This window comes from Electrona antarctica (genome assembly GCF_951216825.1).
Source record: "Electrona antarctica genome assembly, chromosome: 19".
Lineage (NCBI taxonomy): Eukaryota > Metazoa > Chordata > Actinopteri > Myctophiformes > Myctophidae > Electrona > Electrona antarctica.
The window spans coordinates 5,841,673-5,860,701 of NC_136800.1; the positions used below are offsets into that span (position 1 = coordinate 5,841,673).

Consider the following 19,029-nt stretch of genomic DNA (forward strand, 5'->3'; position numbering starts at 1 on the left):
CTCCATCTTAGCCCGTAGCACTTGACCCAGCCTCGACCTACTACAGGCGTATGCAAAGGCTCAACTTATGTAACTTAGATATAGCATTCTATAGTTTACACAGTATAGTGTATACGCATAGTTTCAGTATGTAGATATTCCACAGTTAGGTTCTTAGCTTACGTATGATTCATGATGACTATTTATATGGATTTGATGTATTACCATGTTTTGTTCTTGCTTACTGTAAATCGCTCTGGATTAAGAGCGTCTGCTAAATGCCTAAATTGTAAATTGTAAAACATGAAGCAACCCGTCGTAGCGCCGACAGCCCGCCACGGGTGCAACGTTTTATGCCGATCGCTCCAGCAGTGCCGGAGGTGAGCTGCTCAAAGACACACAGCAGATCTACAAGCTCATAGCGAGCTACACGCTTGTAGATCTGCTGTTTTTGACAAATCGTTTGAATATATATTCTTTCCCAGCGAACGTTTTTAGTTTTTACGCATATCTTTGCTTCTGGGGGGTCCCTGCCTGGAACAAAATATTTTCAGATGGGGGTCCGCGGCCAAATCCAGCTAATTCTGGGGGTCCTTGACATGAAACCTTTTGAGAACCACTGACATAGAAACACAGGTTTTCAGAAAACTGTCTAAGAAGACACTTGTAGAATTGACCTTAATGGGTCTTAATGGGTTAAGTATGGGAGATTCAAGGTATTGCTAAGCTTATTATGGCAAATTCTACTGCAATACCAATGTTGGCCACCAGAAGGCAGCATTTGACAATAGACAAAACCCTTGTGGGATTTCAGCTGCAAGGCAGCAAAGGATTAGTGTCTGCACTCTGCAGGTAAATTCAATTTAAGACTTTTTACACCTAAATAAATATAAGACCCAACCTTCAGGACATTACTGAGTTAGGGTACATGTTTTGACCACTTAGGCTTTTCTCAAGCCATTCATCATTTACCTTGTATTTTACCCAGCTTGGCTATTACAGAGAATGCAGATTGGCCCAGCAGAGGCGTATCTACAATAAAGCGAGGGCAGGCGTCCGCCTGTCCAAAGCCATTTCTGGCCTGGCCAAAATCCATACAATGAGAAAAGAGAGAGGACAAAAACAAGACATGAGAACTATTAGTGGACAGCTGATTGGCCGTTGCGGTAGAGCGTGATCCTCAATCGCCCATTGGAATGTAAATGCATGCCTTTCAGCCTTTGTATCCTACTCGTCTGGCAGGTATATCTCTTTGAAAACCTTTAGTGCTACGATTGTGCGCGGGGAGACGACAATTAACACATCTTGCCTGCCCAAAATGTAATTCCTGGAAACGCCACTGGATTGGTCCTTGTCCCATAGGAGGCGGAGCTACCAGTGGTGGAACAAGTACTCAAATGTTTTTACTTTTGACCTGAGATCAGATTCTAAAAATGTCTTCTACAATCTACATCCTGACAGTTTTCTGAAAAAGCTGTTTCCATGTCAGTCGTTCTTCGATTTTTCAAAAATAGCAGACCTACAAGCTCGTAGCGCGCCACTCGGTGGCGCGCTATGAGCTTGTAGATCTGCTATTTTTCAATAGCTAAAGCATAACATAATGCTAACACCAAAAGGGGTTCCCGCCCAAAATGGGTTTTTAAGTAAAAGTATCAATACTGCAATATAGAAACACAAGTAAAAATCTACAACCAAAATGTACCTAAAGTACCAAAAGTAGAAAGAACCCATTGTGCAGAATGTCCCATTTCAAGTTATCAAATGTATAAAAAAAATAGCCGATCTACAAGCTCACAATGTGTCGCGATGCAATGCATTGTGAGGTTGTATATCTGGTGCATTTTTTTATATAGCGCCTTTATCCAAGGCGCTTCACATAGATGCATGTGCATCAATTCACACACACATTCATACACCGATGGCGGCGGAAACCATGCAAGGCACCAACCAGCACATCAGGAGCAATTAGGCGTTCAGTCAGAGTCTTGCTCAAGGACACTTCGACACTAACTCTGGGGGAGCCCGGGTTCGAACTGGGAACCCCGCTCTACCCCTGGGCCACCGCCGCCCCATACATCTGCAACTTTCAAATGGCCGAAATCTATATAGGTCTGAAGTGGTTAATGTACGGTATGTGTTGTAATAATAATCCAAATCTACAAAGTAACTAGTAACTAAAGTTGTCAAATAAATGTAGTGGAGTAAAAGTACAATATTTGCCTCTGGGTAGAAGTAAAAGTATTGGAAATTGGAAATATACACATACAAAAGGTACAAATACCTCCAAATTGTACTTAAGTACAGTACTTAAGTAAATGTACTTAGTTACTTTCCACCACTGAGAGCTACACAATATCTGGAGAGGGCATAGGATATCCCCACTAAGGCTGCAACAATTAACCAATTAATCGTAAATAGAATCGATTATTCAATTAGTTGCCAACTAATTTAGTAATCGGCTACAAATCATGGAGTTTTCTTTTTTTTTTAAAAAGTGGTGCAAACCACTCCAACAACTGACTTTGTTAGTACCCGTGTGTGTTTGTGCCCGTACGGGTGAACATGGTTGCTATGGTTAGTATGTGACGTCACTGACATCACAGCTGATCAGTGACCATGGTTACCATGGTTACTGACATTACGTCAGACCACAGCTGATCAGGCTATATAAGACCTTGCGCCACTCAGTTCACACAGGTTTTTTTTTTAATCGTGGGTCCGGGGGGAAGCACGCACATCTATAAAAAAAATCTTCAGGTGATGAACAAAAAGATACGTACAGGGAAAAGGTATGATAACTGAAGAACCTGAAGAAAGAGCTGTTGTGGGTCGAAATGTTGTTCATTCCAATAAACTATACTCTTGCAGCTGTAGAACGGTGTGCGGACCTCCTTCCTTTTCCCTGTTTTTCCTACTTAACCATAGTGTTTCCAGTGTTAAAATAAGCTAAAGAGGATAGAGCCATCTCTGCATCTCTCTTCCCTTACACATAGTTGCACATTGCACAGTAACGACTGCAAAGCAAAATATGACACATAACGATGGTGGCGCCCTATGCAGAAGAATCACATGGTATCCCAAAAACATCTAAAGTCTGAGGCCATTTTACCCTCAACATGTTAAAGGAGAATTCCATACTAGAAGGCGTTCTTACCTTTATTTGTAGTTGTTACGTCACCACCAAAGAGGTCCAGGTGTTATTTTGTGCAAAAGTGCATTATTGGCTATTTCCCCTACCATAAGCCCTCAATGGGGGTTGGGTTTTTGTGCTAATTCGCTTATTTCCATCGAAATAAGTAGTAAAGTGTGTCGCTTGAGATACTATTGGAAATAAGCGAATTAGCCCCAATTAACACCCTATAGCCCCATTCAATTCAATGCAATTCAGTGCAATTCATTGAGGGCTTATAGGGGAAATAGCCAATAATGCGCTTTTGCACAAAATAACACCTGGACCTCTTTGGTGGGGACGTAACAACTACAAATAAAGGTAAGAAAGCCTTCTAGTATGGAATTCTCCTTTAAAGAAAAGTATTAACTGCAGTATTTGTAAGATGGAGTTTCAATTGTGCATCTATCTATTAATGCACCAAGTCTCTGTGTGCACGTCTGTACATACAGTACGCGTGTACGTACGTCTGAAATCCACATAACCCGTTCGCCCCACTGACTCCAAATTCAACACACGCGTTCCACACCCCCCACACAGGGAGTGCAGTGCCCGGTGTCGAGTCCGTCGGATAGCCGGTTTACAAATACTATTATAATATTGAGTGACTGCAGTTTCTTCCAATGTCCCTTTAATTGTTTAAATAATCGGCCAATTACAAAGTTGCTCACCCAGCACATACGCCCCTATAGGGACACCCTCCTTCTGGGTATTCATCCAGTCACCGAGGTTAGGACCTTTTACTGTCCTTTATGCGTCTATGTCACCAACTACCTCCACAAGCCAACCTGTGCGTCAAGTCCATTGGTCGAGCCCAGAACTGGTTATGGTCAATCTTGCAGATCATTGTTAGCCACATGCTTCAGAAAGCCCTCCCAGTCCTGGGGGCTTGATCTCAGGATGTGGTTCTATAAGACAGTGGAGTGGTTCTCAAACATTTTCATATCAAGGACCCCCAAATTATTAATCTGCATTTGGCCGCAGACCCCCCACCCCATCTGAAAATATTTTGTGTCTCAGCCAGGGACCCAATACAGGATTGTGTGTTAAGTTGCCTGGACTGCTAAAGCCAACCCAGTTTGTACAGTATGTGTGTAATAATGTGTTTCTAGATATTTTAGTCACAACGCCATGTTCATGACCAAAATCTGTCATGAAAATGTTGTCTCACTTCCTTCCTAGACGACATGTTGTCTCAGTAAGACAGCCCACATGGGGTGTCTGTCTCGTAGGAATTCAACAATCCAGTCAAACCCTAGTCAAACACACAGACTTCATTAGTTTTCAAATACAAATTTCAAATTGTGCTACTGTTATCTGCTACAAATACTATTAGCATTGAGTGATTGCAGTTTCTTCCAGCGGTTAAATTGCCCTTTAATGAAATGCCACCCCGGTAATTTCCGCAAATATGACGTGAGAGAAAGATGGCCGCCGCTGTGTGAATAATAGTCAATCTGGCTTGGCTCCCCAAGGTTTTGCTTGCCGTGTGTGACAGTTTTCTGAAATACCTATGATTCTGTATCAGTGGTGCTCAATATTTCATGTCAAGGACCCCAAAAATGTATATGTAATTGGCCATCGACCTCCATCTGAAAATATGTTGTATGAGCTTGTAGATCTGCTATTTTTCAATAGCTAAAGCATAACATAATGCTTAAAACACCAAAAGGGGTTCCCGCCCAAAATGGGTATATCAGTCTTGGAAATTATGTTCTATTACACTGGTTCCCACACAGTGGGTCGGGACCCATTTGTGGGTTGCGGACACATTGTTATGGGGCCACTAGTTTTTGTTTTTGAATTATTATTATTTCAAAACATTTTCAAAAAAAGCAAAACTTTTTCAATGATTTTTTCCCCCAGTAATTTCATGAAGAAATAAAATAAAAATCTGAGAAATCCCATAAATTAGAACAAATATTAAAGGAATTGTGAAAATAGCCGAACTACATGGAGCTCACAACGTGGCGCGAAGCGGCACGTTGTGAGCTTGTAGATCGGCTATTTTCACTAGTTTAGGGTCCCGGGGGGGGAAAGTCTAATTTCTCTTTTGGGTCACGGTTTGGGAACCACTGTTGTATTCTGTACTGAAAGAATACATGAGTGGGCAGTTAAGAGAGGTGAAAACATGTTGAAACCCGAGAGGGTGTTTTGGAAAACGGCCGTACTGGTACAGTGCATCTTGCCAAATCAGCATGTGTTCTACTAGCCAAACGACATTGGCAACCAACTGCCCCCCCCACCTTATCTGCAGTGAGTCGGTCCAACTAACGTAACAATCGCACACAGCAGTTAAAGAACTGATAAGAGTAAGACTGTTTCTGTTAAGATACTGTAGTGTTTTTGTCCTTCTTCACTGTGTGGTAGTGTGAAGGAAGACTTTACAGTCAAGTTGCACTGAGGAAAGTCCAACATGGATGGACTGAAAACGTACAGTGTACTTGTACTTTTGCACTCTGTACAGCCCCCAGTAACTATCAAATAGATTCTATTTAAAAGGACCACTTCACCACTTTTCAACCCGTCTTCATATAATTGGTCCTCACTAATGTTGATGATAAAAATACCAATTTTCTTTTCTTACTCCGTCTGTGTCTCATAGGAGGGCTGTGGGCATTTCCACATCATCGTTAGGCAGATTTTTTTTAAAACATTAAAAATATATATATATTCAGATTTCATTATCATGAAAACGATGGCTTCCATTTTCGCATTGCAACTTTTCACGAATAGAAAGCCTGCAGTTTCCATTAGCTTGGATTCAGAGCCATCTAATAGAAGAGTTACGACATTGAGGGGGCAGACACAGAGCGCTCGAGCGCTGTTCATGCAGCCTGGAGAGGGACAAGTTGGAGTTTGAAATACATTATTTTCAACGAGGGCGGCGCAAATAAGATCTATTTTAAGCATGTGTGCAACATGACAACTGTTTTAAAGTATTGTACAGTAACAACTAAAGTCTCTTTAATGTTTATGTTGTACTATTACTACAAAACAATCTAAAATAAATGAATTTAAGATCATTAAAGCTGGGCTGTTGCCTGAGTCCAATGCATTTCTGCCTACTTCCAGTCCAGGAACGCAGTTTGCGTAACTCTGTCTATATCTAAGGCTCTGCTTGGATTCCCCATCGATGATGTCACTGGTGGACGGGTTTCTGAACTGCCCACAGGCACAGGCTCTATTTTCATCCCTGCCGTTACCCACGACGCTGCCCGCAAGTCAGCTGCTGCCCGAAAACTACGAGTATAGGAGCTTGCACTGTCCCTGAATGGTATTTTGGTCCAGCGTCACCCGCTATCCATTATGCTGTCACCGGTATTTGCGCCTAGAGGTGTGGTCATGGGCGTGTTGGCACACTTTCCCCAAAAATGGCTATTTTTGGTCACAGACACATTTGGGAAGGCGTATAGTGGAGTTTAAAAGCACCCGTAAGCCGTAAGCTGTAATGCCAAATTAGTTTGGTATAGGTACTGGGTGCAGCACAAGTGAGACTTCAAGGCAGCAACGCATCACTCTTCCATGGGCTATGAGCAGAGACCGTAAGGCTATTTGTTGTAAACGCCAAACGTACAGCCAGTTATGCCATCAATGGTGTTACTGTTTTGTCACCATTCTAAAGTGGTGACATTACTAAAAATGACACAGCAGCACTACTACGTACTTTCTGGTCAGCACTCTTTTCTGCCCCAATGCAATATTAGAGAGCACGGAAAACAGTTAAAACAACAAGGAACCATTTGTATAAAAGTTTAAGACACCCCTTATGCCTTATCCCTAAACTTAATTGCCATTTTTTACCATTTTAAAATAGTTCAACTATAGCCAAAAAATAGTAAAAGTGTGTACATCATACATTATCTCATTCTGGCCAATCACAATTTGCGTCCTCACTTTTCTGCCCTATATATGCAAATAATTATTATAATAATAATAATAATAATATATTATAATTTGCAAATATGTCTTCCTGCTGTATTCCCGGCTTCTTCCTGAAAGCTGAAAGCCTTTGAGTCAAAAAAACAAATCATCCTCTTATTATCATACAACAGCCACCGGCGTAGCTTAAGAGGTCCAAGTATTGTATCTCTCGAGTATTGCGCAATGTCTGACATCTCTCTACCAGCCACATACAACAGGTGTCCCCCGTGGCACAATCATTATGCGATGCAGCTCAACCAATGGCACATCTCCCACCCAATCACGCCGGCCAATCACAATTTGCCTCCTCACTTTTCCGTGCTCACTTTTGTCGTCAATGTTTGCGTTTACACAAACCCCGGAAAGCTGGGCATAGGAGGGGCCCTCAAAAATGGCAAATAGGTTTATGGATAAGGGGTAAGGGGAGGCGCAAGATATAGCTGTAATAGTTAAATGCAAATACTTCCACAGTTGCTGGACCCTGTAACATTCCAACAGGCTATAAATGCATTTCTGTGTCAACAGACCACTAAACATTATAAGTAAGTCACTGAACATACTGATTTACTGCCTGTTAATACTTGACGAAGAGAAGAGAAGAGAAGAGAAGAGAAGAGACGAGAAGAGACGAGAAGAGAAGAGAAGAGAAGAGAAGAGAAGAGAAGAGAAGAGAAGAGAAGAGAAGAGAAGAGAAGAGAAGAGAAGAGAAGAGAAGAGAATGGTGTCCATAGATCAGAATGGTAGATTCCTTTTAATCAGCTACTCCTGTATAGAAACAGGTCAAACAGAGTGCAAATCAGAGCACAAAAGAACACCCAACATAAAATGCTTCCTGTCCTGAGGTGTGTGTGCGTGTGTGTGTGTGTGTGTGCGTGCGGTGTGTGTGGTAGTGGGGGCAGGAAGTGGTGTTGTCTACATCAGTGCTTCCCAAACTTTTTAGCCTGTGACCCAAAAGAGAAATTAGACATTCCCCAGGGGCCCAACTTATTGAAAATAGCAGATCTACAAGCTCTGTAAGCTTGTGGATTTTACTTTTATTTATTCAAAAAAAATATTTGGAAAAATCATTTAATTTGGTATTAATTCATGAGACTTTAGCTTTTTTTGGGAACGTTTTTTGAAAATGTTTTTAACCCATTTTGGGCGGGAACCCCTTTTGGTGTTTTAAACATTGTTATAATTTAGCTATTGAAAAATAGCAGATCTACAAGCTCATATAAAACTGGAGGATTTAGATTTTTTTTTTTAGGTCAGGCCTAAATGGGTTAATTATAATAATTAGGGATGTCCCGATCACGTTTTTTTTGCTCCCGATCCGATTCCGATCATTTGATTTTGAGACATACCGATATTCGATCTTTCCTGATCCGATCTTTATATTTTGATATAACACTTACTTATGCCACATCACAATAGCAAATATCCTAATGTATGTCACTCTAGTGTAGTCTGCTGGGTTGCCTTTCTATTATTGAAAGGCAAAATGTGACTATACTTTTATTAGAATGACTGTCATTGTGTTTTTTGTTTCTTGAAAGCGTGAAATCATAGCAAAATAATGATGTATTGGTTAATTAGAGCAGGGGGTTTCAACTGATTGTGAACCAGGGGCCTAGATGCTGACTTAGATGCTATGCTATGCATCCCATGTGTATACATCCCACTGTTTCTCAACCGTCGACTACTACTGGTAAAATGTCCTAATAATAATGACTCAACCAGACAATCCGGTGCACACCCCTTCTTGAGATTCTGCCTTTTTCTGGTGAATTTCTTGAACTCCAACTTGTCAGTAAATGGATGGACTCATCATAGGTCACCAGGTCATTCAGTTCATGGTTTCTCAACTAGTGGAAAGAACATTTAAAACAAATCAACAAATCCTACATTTACTAAATGCATGGTCAGGGACAGGGACCACATGCAATACCTCCACGGACCACCTGTTGAAAACCCATGAATTAGCGTGAATACAGTTCTACAGCTTATAGAACTGAAGTCAAGTTAAAACTCTTAAATAGTATCTCTCTCATTCAGAGAGAGTACTACAGACACCTATGCCATCATGTAGAGCGGGGGTTGCTTTTCCTTTGTTTTCATAATAGATGTCTTTCACGCCTCTGAGTGTGACTAGTCTTTGTTTGATGATCTCTGACTGGGACCAGAAGGAAAACAACTAACATAAAAACAGTTTATACAAACATCTGTCTTTGAGATTTACATTAGACAATTAAAAATCCGATATTTTCTCCCCGATTCCGATCTTTTGAAAATCATGTGATCGGGACAACCCTAATAATAATAAAAAAACTAAAAAATGTAGGGGGGGGGGGGGAAACTAAGGGACCCAAAAATATATATCCGCGACCCACAAATGGGTAATCAGAGATTACCGTAGATCGGCCGAAACCAAAAGATCACTCATATTGTGTCACCTGCCGCCTCATATACCCATGGACACGCAGATGAACGCGGACCTAAATGGTAAATGGTGCATTTATATAGCGCCTTTATCCAAGGCGCTTTACATAGATTGTGCATTACATTCACCCATTCATACACCGATTGCGGCGGAAGCCATGCAAGGTACCAACCAGTACATCGGGAGCAATTTGGGGTTCAGTGTCTTGCCCAAGGACACTTCGACATGTAGACAGGAGGAGCCGGGATTCGAACCGCCGACCCATGGATCATTGGACGACCTGCTCTACCTCCTGAGCCACAGTCGACCAAGACAACCAACCACAAATTATAGGCCTATAACTCGTTACAGGCAGGATGTATTCACTGTCATTACGCCTCAAATATCAACGTTGGATATTTGGCATTCTTCAGTGACTCAGTCTTCGACTAAAGATGTCCTTTGCCCACCAATCGACTTTGAGGCTCAATCAGGAGTTGTAGCCAGGGGTATAAGCTCAGCTGAGTGGTGAACATTGCTCTCGTCTCCATGTCTTAATGTATGTAATATTGTTCTGTTCTTTGTGCTGGGTCAAATGTGTGTATATGTGTTTGTCCATACATGGCTGCTGGGTCGCAAGACACATTTCAATGTGAACTGACAATAAAGTACTACATCATATCATATCAATCGCTTTCTTTTTTTAAACATGTATTTGTCATCAAGGCACACAAAAAAAAATAAAAAATGAATGAATTACAGCATCCTGGTGGAAACCCCTCAAGTCTATCTCATTCATCCGCTTTTCAGGAACACAGGAAGCTGGCTTGTTTTCTTAAGTATTTTCTTTTCATACTATAAATTACGCACTTTATCAATTTAACTTTCAAAAAAGGGACAAATAATTGTTTTTCTTCTTAAATTGTTCATCCCACGATTTTGTAACCCATTTTTCACCCCTGTGTCAATTATCTAATGTGATCCTGGGCTCTACACACCCTCCGCCAACCTAGTCCCCATATATGGGGGACATGGGGAGAGCAACGGACTTGAACTCATGCTTCCTTCATGCATGAGTGTCCAAGTCCTTTACACCTGACCAGGGGGGAGTTTCCCTGGTTGGACGTAGCGCGTGGAAGGAACACGTTATTCCAACCAGTTACTTTCCCCTCCATCAGGCGCCCCGGCTGGCTAGGGGAGGCATTTTAGAGACCAGGATTACTGCATGTTTTTTGTGGTACTACCTACCTACCCTAGGGGATAAGGGGAGAACATGAAAACTCCACACAGAAAGGTCCTTTGCCAACCTCGGGTATGGGCACTGATGACACGTAGGAGAGAACATGCCACCAGCACCCACAGCGTCCCCAGCGGGAATTGAACCCAGGACCTTCTAGCTGTGAGGCGACAGCACTACCGACTGTGCCACCGTGCCCCCTATAATAATTGTTTTTCTTAAACAAGTAAATACATATTTTTAACCAGAGGCGTGCATTTTTAACTATGACAATACTCTAAGCAGCAGTAGCCTGACCGAGGTTCATAACACAACTTGTATCTTGTATGTATGGTTGTATATGAGGGAGTTCAACAAACCACGAGCAACCCAGATTCGGCTCAAATGTGGAACGCCCTACCAACAGCCATTAAGACATTAAGACCTAGACTCCTTCAAAACCCTTACGGGCACTTACGGGCGGGTGCAATTCGGAACTGGCACCTGTAAAAAAGTTAAACCCCCCTATTTTTCCATAATGTACATGTTTTCCCCCCCTTTTTCAGCGGTGCCTCCTCTCCATTACACAGCTATGTGTGTCCCTGTGTCTGTCTGTCCGAGCACGGAAAGCTGCAACACAGTAACTCTGTCACTTCTCGACCATATGGGACACGGGAAGGCTCGTGTCCCATATGGGACGTCTTTAAATGTTCTGAATTGAAAATGGAGGACCCTGATGTAAACAAGTCTTTCCTGGTTATATCCTCCCAGTAGCAGTTTCTGTATTGCCCTGTACTTTCTTTTGAACTGTACCCATTCTACAAACTGTGAAGTGAATACAAGTATCAATCAATCAATCAATCAATCAATCAATCAATAACCTAACCATCAGCCATATAGGGCAGATAGAAACTCTCTCCAGAACTCACTAATGTGAGAAAAAGCGAAAGACAACACACTCAGTCCGACAGTCCCTCCTCCGAGTCCCAACGCAATAATTCAAGCGGTCATGCAAGTTGTAGCTGGTTGGAATGACACACATTGTTATGCAGGCACCCGCTATAACATGCCTCAGTCTGTCTGAAGCAATGCTTCCTCTAAATGTTTGTATACTCATCAACCAGCATAATGAAGATCTTTGTGTGTGTGTGTGTGTGTGTGTGTGTGTGTCTGTTTGTGTGACTGTGTACATGCAAATTTCAGTTAATGGTCTCATCTCAAATTCCAAGTCCCTGGTTGCGTGGCGTGCGTGCACTAATATATCCAAGTGGAGCATGCAAACATGTCAACAAACAAAGAGGGGATATTTAATTCAGCAGGGACTCCATTCCTACCAGAGACAGGTGATGGCTCCTCCTCTTCCAAGTCCCTGAAGACACTACCCAGACTGGCACGGTTGGCACTAGTGCCCGCTGCCCTCCCGGAGCTGCCGGCGGCCGCGCCATCTTCCACGGGCACCACAGTGAAGTTGGTGGGCATCTTGAAGTGTGTCTCCTTTTCTCACAAGAGCCGCTATACGGTCGGCAAGTCACTGATGACGAGCTCCCTGGGTTCGCACGGAAGACAAAATGTGACCAGCCGTTCTCGTAGCCCTCAGTTCCACAGGAAACAAAAAGTGTCCAGAGACAGGGGTCCAGTCACATGTAGGGGCCGGGCTCGGGCCGCCTATGACCCGAGTGAGTGAGCACAGTGCTCAAGACTCACTCTCGCAGCCACTTTGAAACCATGGCTAAATGACACATATTCAGTCCATTCAGTGTCTGTCTGTGTGTCCACAAAAAACGGTGTGCTCCAAAGTTCTCTCTTAAGGCTCTAAACGCAGGTTGAACCGACTCCTCTCCTTCCACTCAAAAGGCAGTCCAAAGTCCAGGGTATATATTGTCCTTGCCTCACTTTCTCTCTCTCTCTCTCTCTCCGTCTCTTGTCTCATTGTGTCTCTCGCCCTGCTTTCTTCTACCTCTGGGCCCTGCTACAACTCTTGTTCCATGTGACCCTGTAACTACCATATAAGGACTAATGAGCTTCCCTAAAAAGGAGTGCTCCGGAACTCCTCCTAGTCCTCTAAGACCGCCCTTCTCACTTTCACACACCTTGTGTACAGTACCTAAATGCATAAAAGGTATAGGGAGCAAACCTTGTTAGACCGCTGTGTACCTACGGAGGAACTCATCAAAGCCCTACCTTGGTTGAAACGGAAACATTTAACCAAGATTTAAACACTACAATTAGACAAAAATACAAATAAAATAAACAAAAAAAACACTTTCCTTCCAGAGTCTCTTGTGCTGCTAGTTACACCTCCTCCTGACTGACATCAGCCTGGCCGTTTCCGTCTGTTCTTGTTCAGGTAAACAAAAGGGTGTTTCCTTTCCCACACTGCATTATGGGTAGTGTTGAGGTGTTCATAGCATGGGAAGGCATCACAGGACACAGTCACACACACACACATTGGATGTTAAAGACAAATGAGAACCACGTTTTACTGTAAAACTAAAGCACACACCCACATCCCCCTCAGTGCAGTATATGACATCAAAGGAAATACACACAACACCAGGGACATGACTCTAGCCTTGAATTGACAATGGATGAAAACAATAGATATACAGTATGTATACCTAAGTAATGGAAACATTGACAACAATGACACTTTAATCCTGTACAAAACTTTCTTCAACATGTAAACGTATTGAAATTCCTTGAAGATCAGATCAAGATCAGAATGATACAAATTAGTCGTAGTCTGCTTTAAAAGAACAAATACAATCTAAACAGCTTTTTATGTTACATTATAGACTCTTATATTGCCCTCAGACTATATTCTATGACATATGCGAAAAGACAGATTATAAAATAGACCATCTGACAGTCTTGATCCCAAGGCTAGGAGTGTATTAGTCCTATCTGATACAGTGCAGGCAGTGCTCCAGCGTGCAAATAGAAAGGGTACAGTAGCCTTGGACCAATTTTGATAGAGACTTGTACTTCTTTATCGATTCAAACAAGAGATAGCCTACTACACAAATGTCAGAAGACTCGATAAAAGACATCGGCCTTGGTCCAATTATTAATGCTACACTCCTCAAGATCAATTCAGTAGCTCACTTACATTGCCCATGGATGGAATAAAAGAATAGTTTCACGTGATTTCAGCTATGTTCTTTCAAGTTAGCGACTTGCGAACTAGTTTAAAAGACGGTGAAATTTGCTTTCAGTGGGGCAAAAGCGGTGCCTTTGTTTTATATGAATACATACCGGACTTGAATGTCTGTTGGTCTTTTCAGTTCAAGCTGCTCTCATTTGCTCCTCTCCAAGACACACACATGATCATTCACATGCTCCTCCATCCACAAACAAGTTGGAGAAGTCAAGTCAGTCCAAGCTTTAGACCAGTAATGATGCTGTGCTGCCATCTGGTGGCCACATAACTGGTTGAGAACACATTTCTTGATTTTCTTCCCTATCAAAACAGCCATATATCACTCACTATAATGAGTGATTTATGGCTGTTTTGATTGGGAAGAAAACCAAGAATATATAGCTATAGCCTCCCTCCACAGTCCACAATCCACATGAGTTTCAAATGTAGTCCTACACTACACGTGACCTGCCATGTCGGGGACCAAACAGGTGTTGCAAACAAATTAATTAGTTGTATGACAATCAGACTGTTCAGACAATGATTCAGACAAATTGAAACACCTGTTTGACAGGTTAACCGGAGAACTCGCCGGTTATCCGACTCGCATTTTACTTTATTTAAATTGCATTGACTTGAGAGAGAGGATAGTTGTTCAGAGTTTACACTAGATGAAGTAGCCGAACTGTAAACACCAAAGTACCGAAACAATGTAATTAATTTACTAAACAATGTCCTGAAATATCATTGGTAGGCCTACTATCATTGGTATTCACATACTCACCTTTTTATCATTATCTCGGCAGCAGATGAGGGACTACATTTGAAACTCAACTGACAATGATGACATGAAACCAGCCTGTCTGTCCAGCTCGGAGTCACTCTCTTGGCTCACAGCTTTCAAATGCTTCTGCCATACATTCTGAAACGTAGCATTCAGTTCAGTTGTCTGGCTTGAGTAGTACATGTATAGACTAGTCCCACCTGTATTTCAGAAAGTTATTAGGATGCATAAGAACATTTACAGTAAGACAGTTATGAAACACATTTTAATTTTGGCAAGTCAGGATACATTTGAATAACTATTTGCATAGCACCTTTCATACATAAAAATGCAGCCCAAAGAGCTTCACATTAAAATGGCAAAAATACAAGAATGTCAGAATAAAAACTAAAGCAAAGTTGGCAAACAGAAACAGTTCTCTCTAGTGGGGACATATATCACGACTGGAGAGTTGACAAAAACAAAACATCCATAATGTCAACATGTGATAACAAAAGATTCATTTTATTAAATGTATATGTACAGCCCATTGCTGCATCAAAACAGGAAATCAGCCATGATGTTTCGATTTAATGCCTTAAATGTTTCAAAAGTACAACAGGTGTGCTTTAAATCACAAGTTAAAACTTCCCCTTATTGCACCAGAACCCCTTATAGACTCCAGTCCCAGGGTCGGTGGTGGGCCGCTTCTCTCCCCCCACAAATAAAACAAAACCCCCTCAATCTGAGGGCACAGTGGATGCAGTTGGGTCTCTACAACTGCTTACATCACTGGATTATCACCACCACCAGCAGCAAGAATGGGGGGCAGGGGTTAAAATATTCTACAATTTAAACCAGGTCTTGAATGCATGCGTGCCAAGAGAATGTCTAGATGTACAGAATGTTTTTTGTTTTGTTGCCTAGTGAAACTGATTTTCTACATATACCTTTAGTTGGTTTATTATTGGCTGGCCTTTTATTTGTGTCTTTATACGCTCATTCCCTTTTCGTGTACCGAATTGTTGAAACTTTTACCACTGAGTCAATAGAGCACACCTGCTGTAATTACCAAATTCATCCACCTGGCTTCCATAAAATAATTAACTAATGCAAGATCATCATTTTTTTAGGGGGGGGGGGGGGGGGGGGGGGGGTCCACATTCTAGCAGTATGAGCATTTTTATCTGGATCATACGGGAGTCGAACCCAAACTGATAATAGAAAATCAGAAGTTGACCCTTCTGCTATGGCTTGTGTTAACGTAATATAGCATCCTGGTCACATGCTGGTGGACATCGGCTGTGTGCTTGCCTTGGGTGTCTTGCCTGGTGCATTCATTTGTGTGATCTGCTTCTAAACTTTGGATTTGTGTAAAATAAACATTTTCTTGCTATGCACATCATAAAAAGAAAAAGAAAATGGGTAAAAAATGAAGGCAACCAAATGTTGTTGAAACTGTTAAGATGCTAAAATTTTAATTAAATCTGTCAAATATTTGTTAAATAGGTTTTTCTGTCTCTCTCTCTCCCTCTCTCTCTCTTTTTGTTTACGTATGCACTATGCAGTACAAGTATCCAGTATCAGTGTTACGATACTATGATGGGTCAATTTCTACCACAGCTACTACTAGACATCCCTGAGAACCATATTTGAGCGGTTGTCAAAAGAAAAAAAAAAGTATACAATTTCCCCCCCCCCCAGGCAAGGGGTTAATTTTTGCTTCATGACATCCCTGGCTAATGCAAGATTGGAAGACCATCAACGGACAGGGTCTGTGTTGCCATGACAACCCGTCACGGCGCTGTAAGGAACAACTGCGGCCGGTCTCAGTCTATCACTGAGATGATTAACAGGACAATTCAAAGCTAGCTAATAAGTGTGCAGTGTTGGGACTGTCATAAACGCCGTAAGGGGAAACAAAATAAATTGAAAACATTGATCAGGTCATCTTTCTAAATTGCCCACATAAATCATTTGCCCAAGGACATGTTGCATTGAACACAGGAACAGAAAATATGCCCCGTGTTGAGATCAGACTTTCCATGAAGGACTGACGATGAAAAGAAGCCGAATAATGCAAATCATTTAGATCCATGTCCCTGTATAAATATGGTTGTTAACCTCTCTTCAGTTATTTGGTAAATTACAAATAATGCTCATTAAAATGCATAGTGAATAGAGAAGGCTTAATGCATTTTAAGACACAACCTTTGAAAATAACTGCCCCGTGGGAAATCTACTCGGCTGACCATTTATTTTTAACTTCCCCTCGTGTGTTTGATAAGCCGGTCTAAAAAATAAATAAAAAGGAGCTAATTTAACACTTTTAGTTTGTTTTGGACGATGCCTTAAGACATTGTTCTCAAATCACTGGGCATTATGGAGATTGGAGCTGGATGAACGTTGTTTTAGAAACAGAGAAGTAAGCGTGCGTAATCGTGTAAATGTTAAAGCATAAACGAGAGATCCTGTTCTTCATGAGAGCTAATAATTAGGGGGAATCCATCCACCACACTTCAATGTGTCAACGAGAGGGTGCAAAGAAATGCTGAGGATGAGGTCCGGATCAGGCTACTAAATCCTGATTTATATGGTTAGCTGCGTGCTGGTGTCGCACACGGAAAATATCGGATCTACAAGCTCACAATGCGTCGTCATGACCAAGTGAAGGCAGATGGGCTCATGAAGGCAACTTACCAGAAGAAGAGATCAGTACGTTTATGGCTGTCAAAAGCACTTTGATGCTTCCGACGCTGTATAATGAACGTCCATGTATACTGGGACATTCTTAAAAAAAAAAAAGACAGACAGCAACGATGCATACCGTTTGACAGTGATAAAGTCGCAGAGTGTGAAACTCGGGAGTCGCACACGTTAAAAACTTCCCAAACTACCAAACGAGCATATAAATATTCCCTCACACGAGATGGCTCGTCACTCGGTGACTTTAGCTGCCTCAAAGTTGACCGCCAACTTTCTGTGCTTCCTTTTGGAGGCGGAGCTAGGGGTGTGGCCTGTTCCTGGGGTGTTCTGTCGCGGGGGAGGGGTTTGAGGATTCGTTGTCGCGGCGACGGGCTCAGAAGGACTGGGTTTGGACGGAAGGGGCTGATCGAAATTGCTGCTCTGTGGTTGGCCAAGCTGTTGACTCTGAGCGTGCGATTGGCCGGGGTGCTGGTTCTGGGTGTACTGGTGCGACTGGTTCCTGGCCACGGTGTGGGCAGCGCTGTAGAACTCTCTGGTTTCCTGGGTCTTCTTGGCTGCCGACACCCTCTTCTTGGTCACCTTAAGTACAATTTTGAGGTATTCGTACATTATTATTACCAAATTCCAGTGCTTTTACTTCTACTCCACTACATCTCAAGAGGCAAATATTGTACTTTTACTCGACTACATTTATTTGAAACTTTATTTACTAGTTACTTTGAAGATTTGGAATACTTACAGTAACCACATCATCCCTATAATTTAGGCCATTTGAAAATAGCCCATTTACAAGCTCACAATGCGTCGCATCGCCTCGCATTGTGATCTTGGAGATCTGCTACTTTCAAAATATTTTATGTTTGAAAACGAGACATTTTGCATAATGAGTACTTTCTACTTTTGGTACTTTAAGTACATTTTGATACCAAGACTTTTGTACTTTTACTCAAGTACATTTTGAATTCCGGAATTTTGCTTGTAACGGAGTAGTCCTACATTGCAGTATTGATACTTTTAATGGAAGTAAAACAATTGAGTACTTTTTCCACTAAAGTTATCACCAATGCATTCTAGTGGAAAATCAATCCACTAAAATGTCCCGTCTGCCCGTCATTACCTGTAAGGGAACAAACTGGTTGTGTGAGCCAATGGGCAACGTGGTCGGCGCTTGGGAGCGGGCAGCGCCAGGGAAGGTGCCCATCCCTCCTCCAAAGAATGGCTGGCCCTGGTGGTGAGGGGGCAGCGCCATGCCCCACAGAGGGCCAGGGCCGTAACTCTGAGGAGGCAGCAACATTCCTCCTGGGGGGAGAGAGAGGGGGCATGACATGACATCAAAATAAGGGTAGGCATACCTACATAGGGATGGGTCCCGAACCTCGGGACCAAGCATGTACCGAACCGAAAGTGCTGGGGTACCGGGTACCCATTACAATAATTCAATTTCGGTTCTCTCTATCGGTTCCCACCTGGTTCCCACAGACACGCTGTCACACGCTATTATTTATTTTCATCCCTTTTAATAGACGCGCAGGGAACATAGCTGATCTACAAGCCTACACCGCGTAGCATCAGCGACGCATTGTGGGCTTGCAATGCAGATTGGCGGAGAGGGGCTCTCTCTGCATGGAACTAGGCTCCTCTAGTCTGCGCTTAGATACTCTAAGAGTCTGCGACATACCAAAGCCTACACGTGTTGTGCAATTCCCCCCCCCCCCCCCCCCCCCCCCCCATT

The 19,029-nt window shown here is 42.4% G+C and overlaps 2 protein-coding genes across 9 annotated transcripts in view; both read right to left on the minus strand.

Annotated features, from left to right (window-relative positions):
• LOC306912414 (solute carrier family 12 member 7-like) overlaps positions 1-12,168 on the minus strand; it is a gene marked incomplete at its 5' end in the record, with an annotated part of 63,083 nt that extends 50,915 nt beyond the window's left edge. For all 3 annotated transcript variants that reach the window (XM_079488615.1, XM_079488614.1, XM_079488616.1), the window contains one exon: positions 12,024-12,168. In XM_079488615.1, coding sequence (XP_079344741.1) covers positions 12,024-12,168 — 145 coding nt within the window. The remainder of the gene's footprint in view (positions 1-12,023) is intronic.
• A 2,695-nt stretch (positions 12,169-14,863) lies between these two features.
• Positions 14,864-19,029, minus strand: part of xrn1 (5'-3' exoribonuclease 1) — a 42,288-nt gene continuing 38,122 nt past the window's right edge. For all 6 annotated transcript variants that reach the window (XM_079488609.1, XM_079488613.1, XM_079488612.1 and 3 more), the window contains 2 exons: positions 18,415-18,596; positions 14,864-17,876 (listed from right to left, as the gene is read on the minus strand). In XM_079488609.1, coding sequence (XP_079344735.1) covers positions 17,529-17,876; positions 18,415-18,596 — 530 coding nt within the window. In that variant the 3' untranslated portion in view covers positions 14,864-17,528. The remainder of the gene's footprint in view (positions 17,877-18,414; positions 18,597-19,029) is intronic.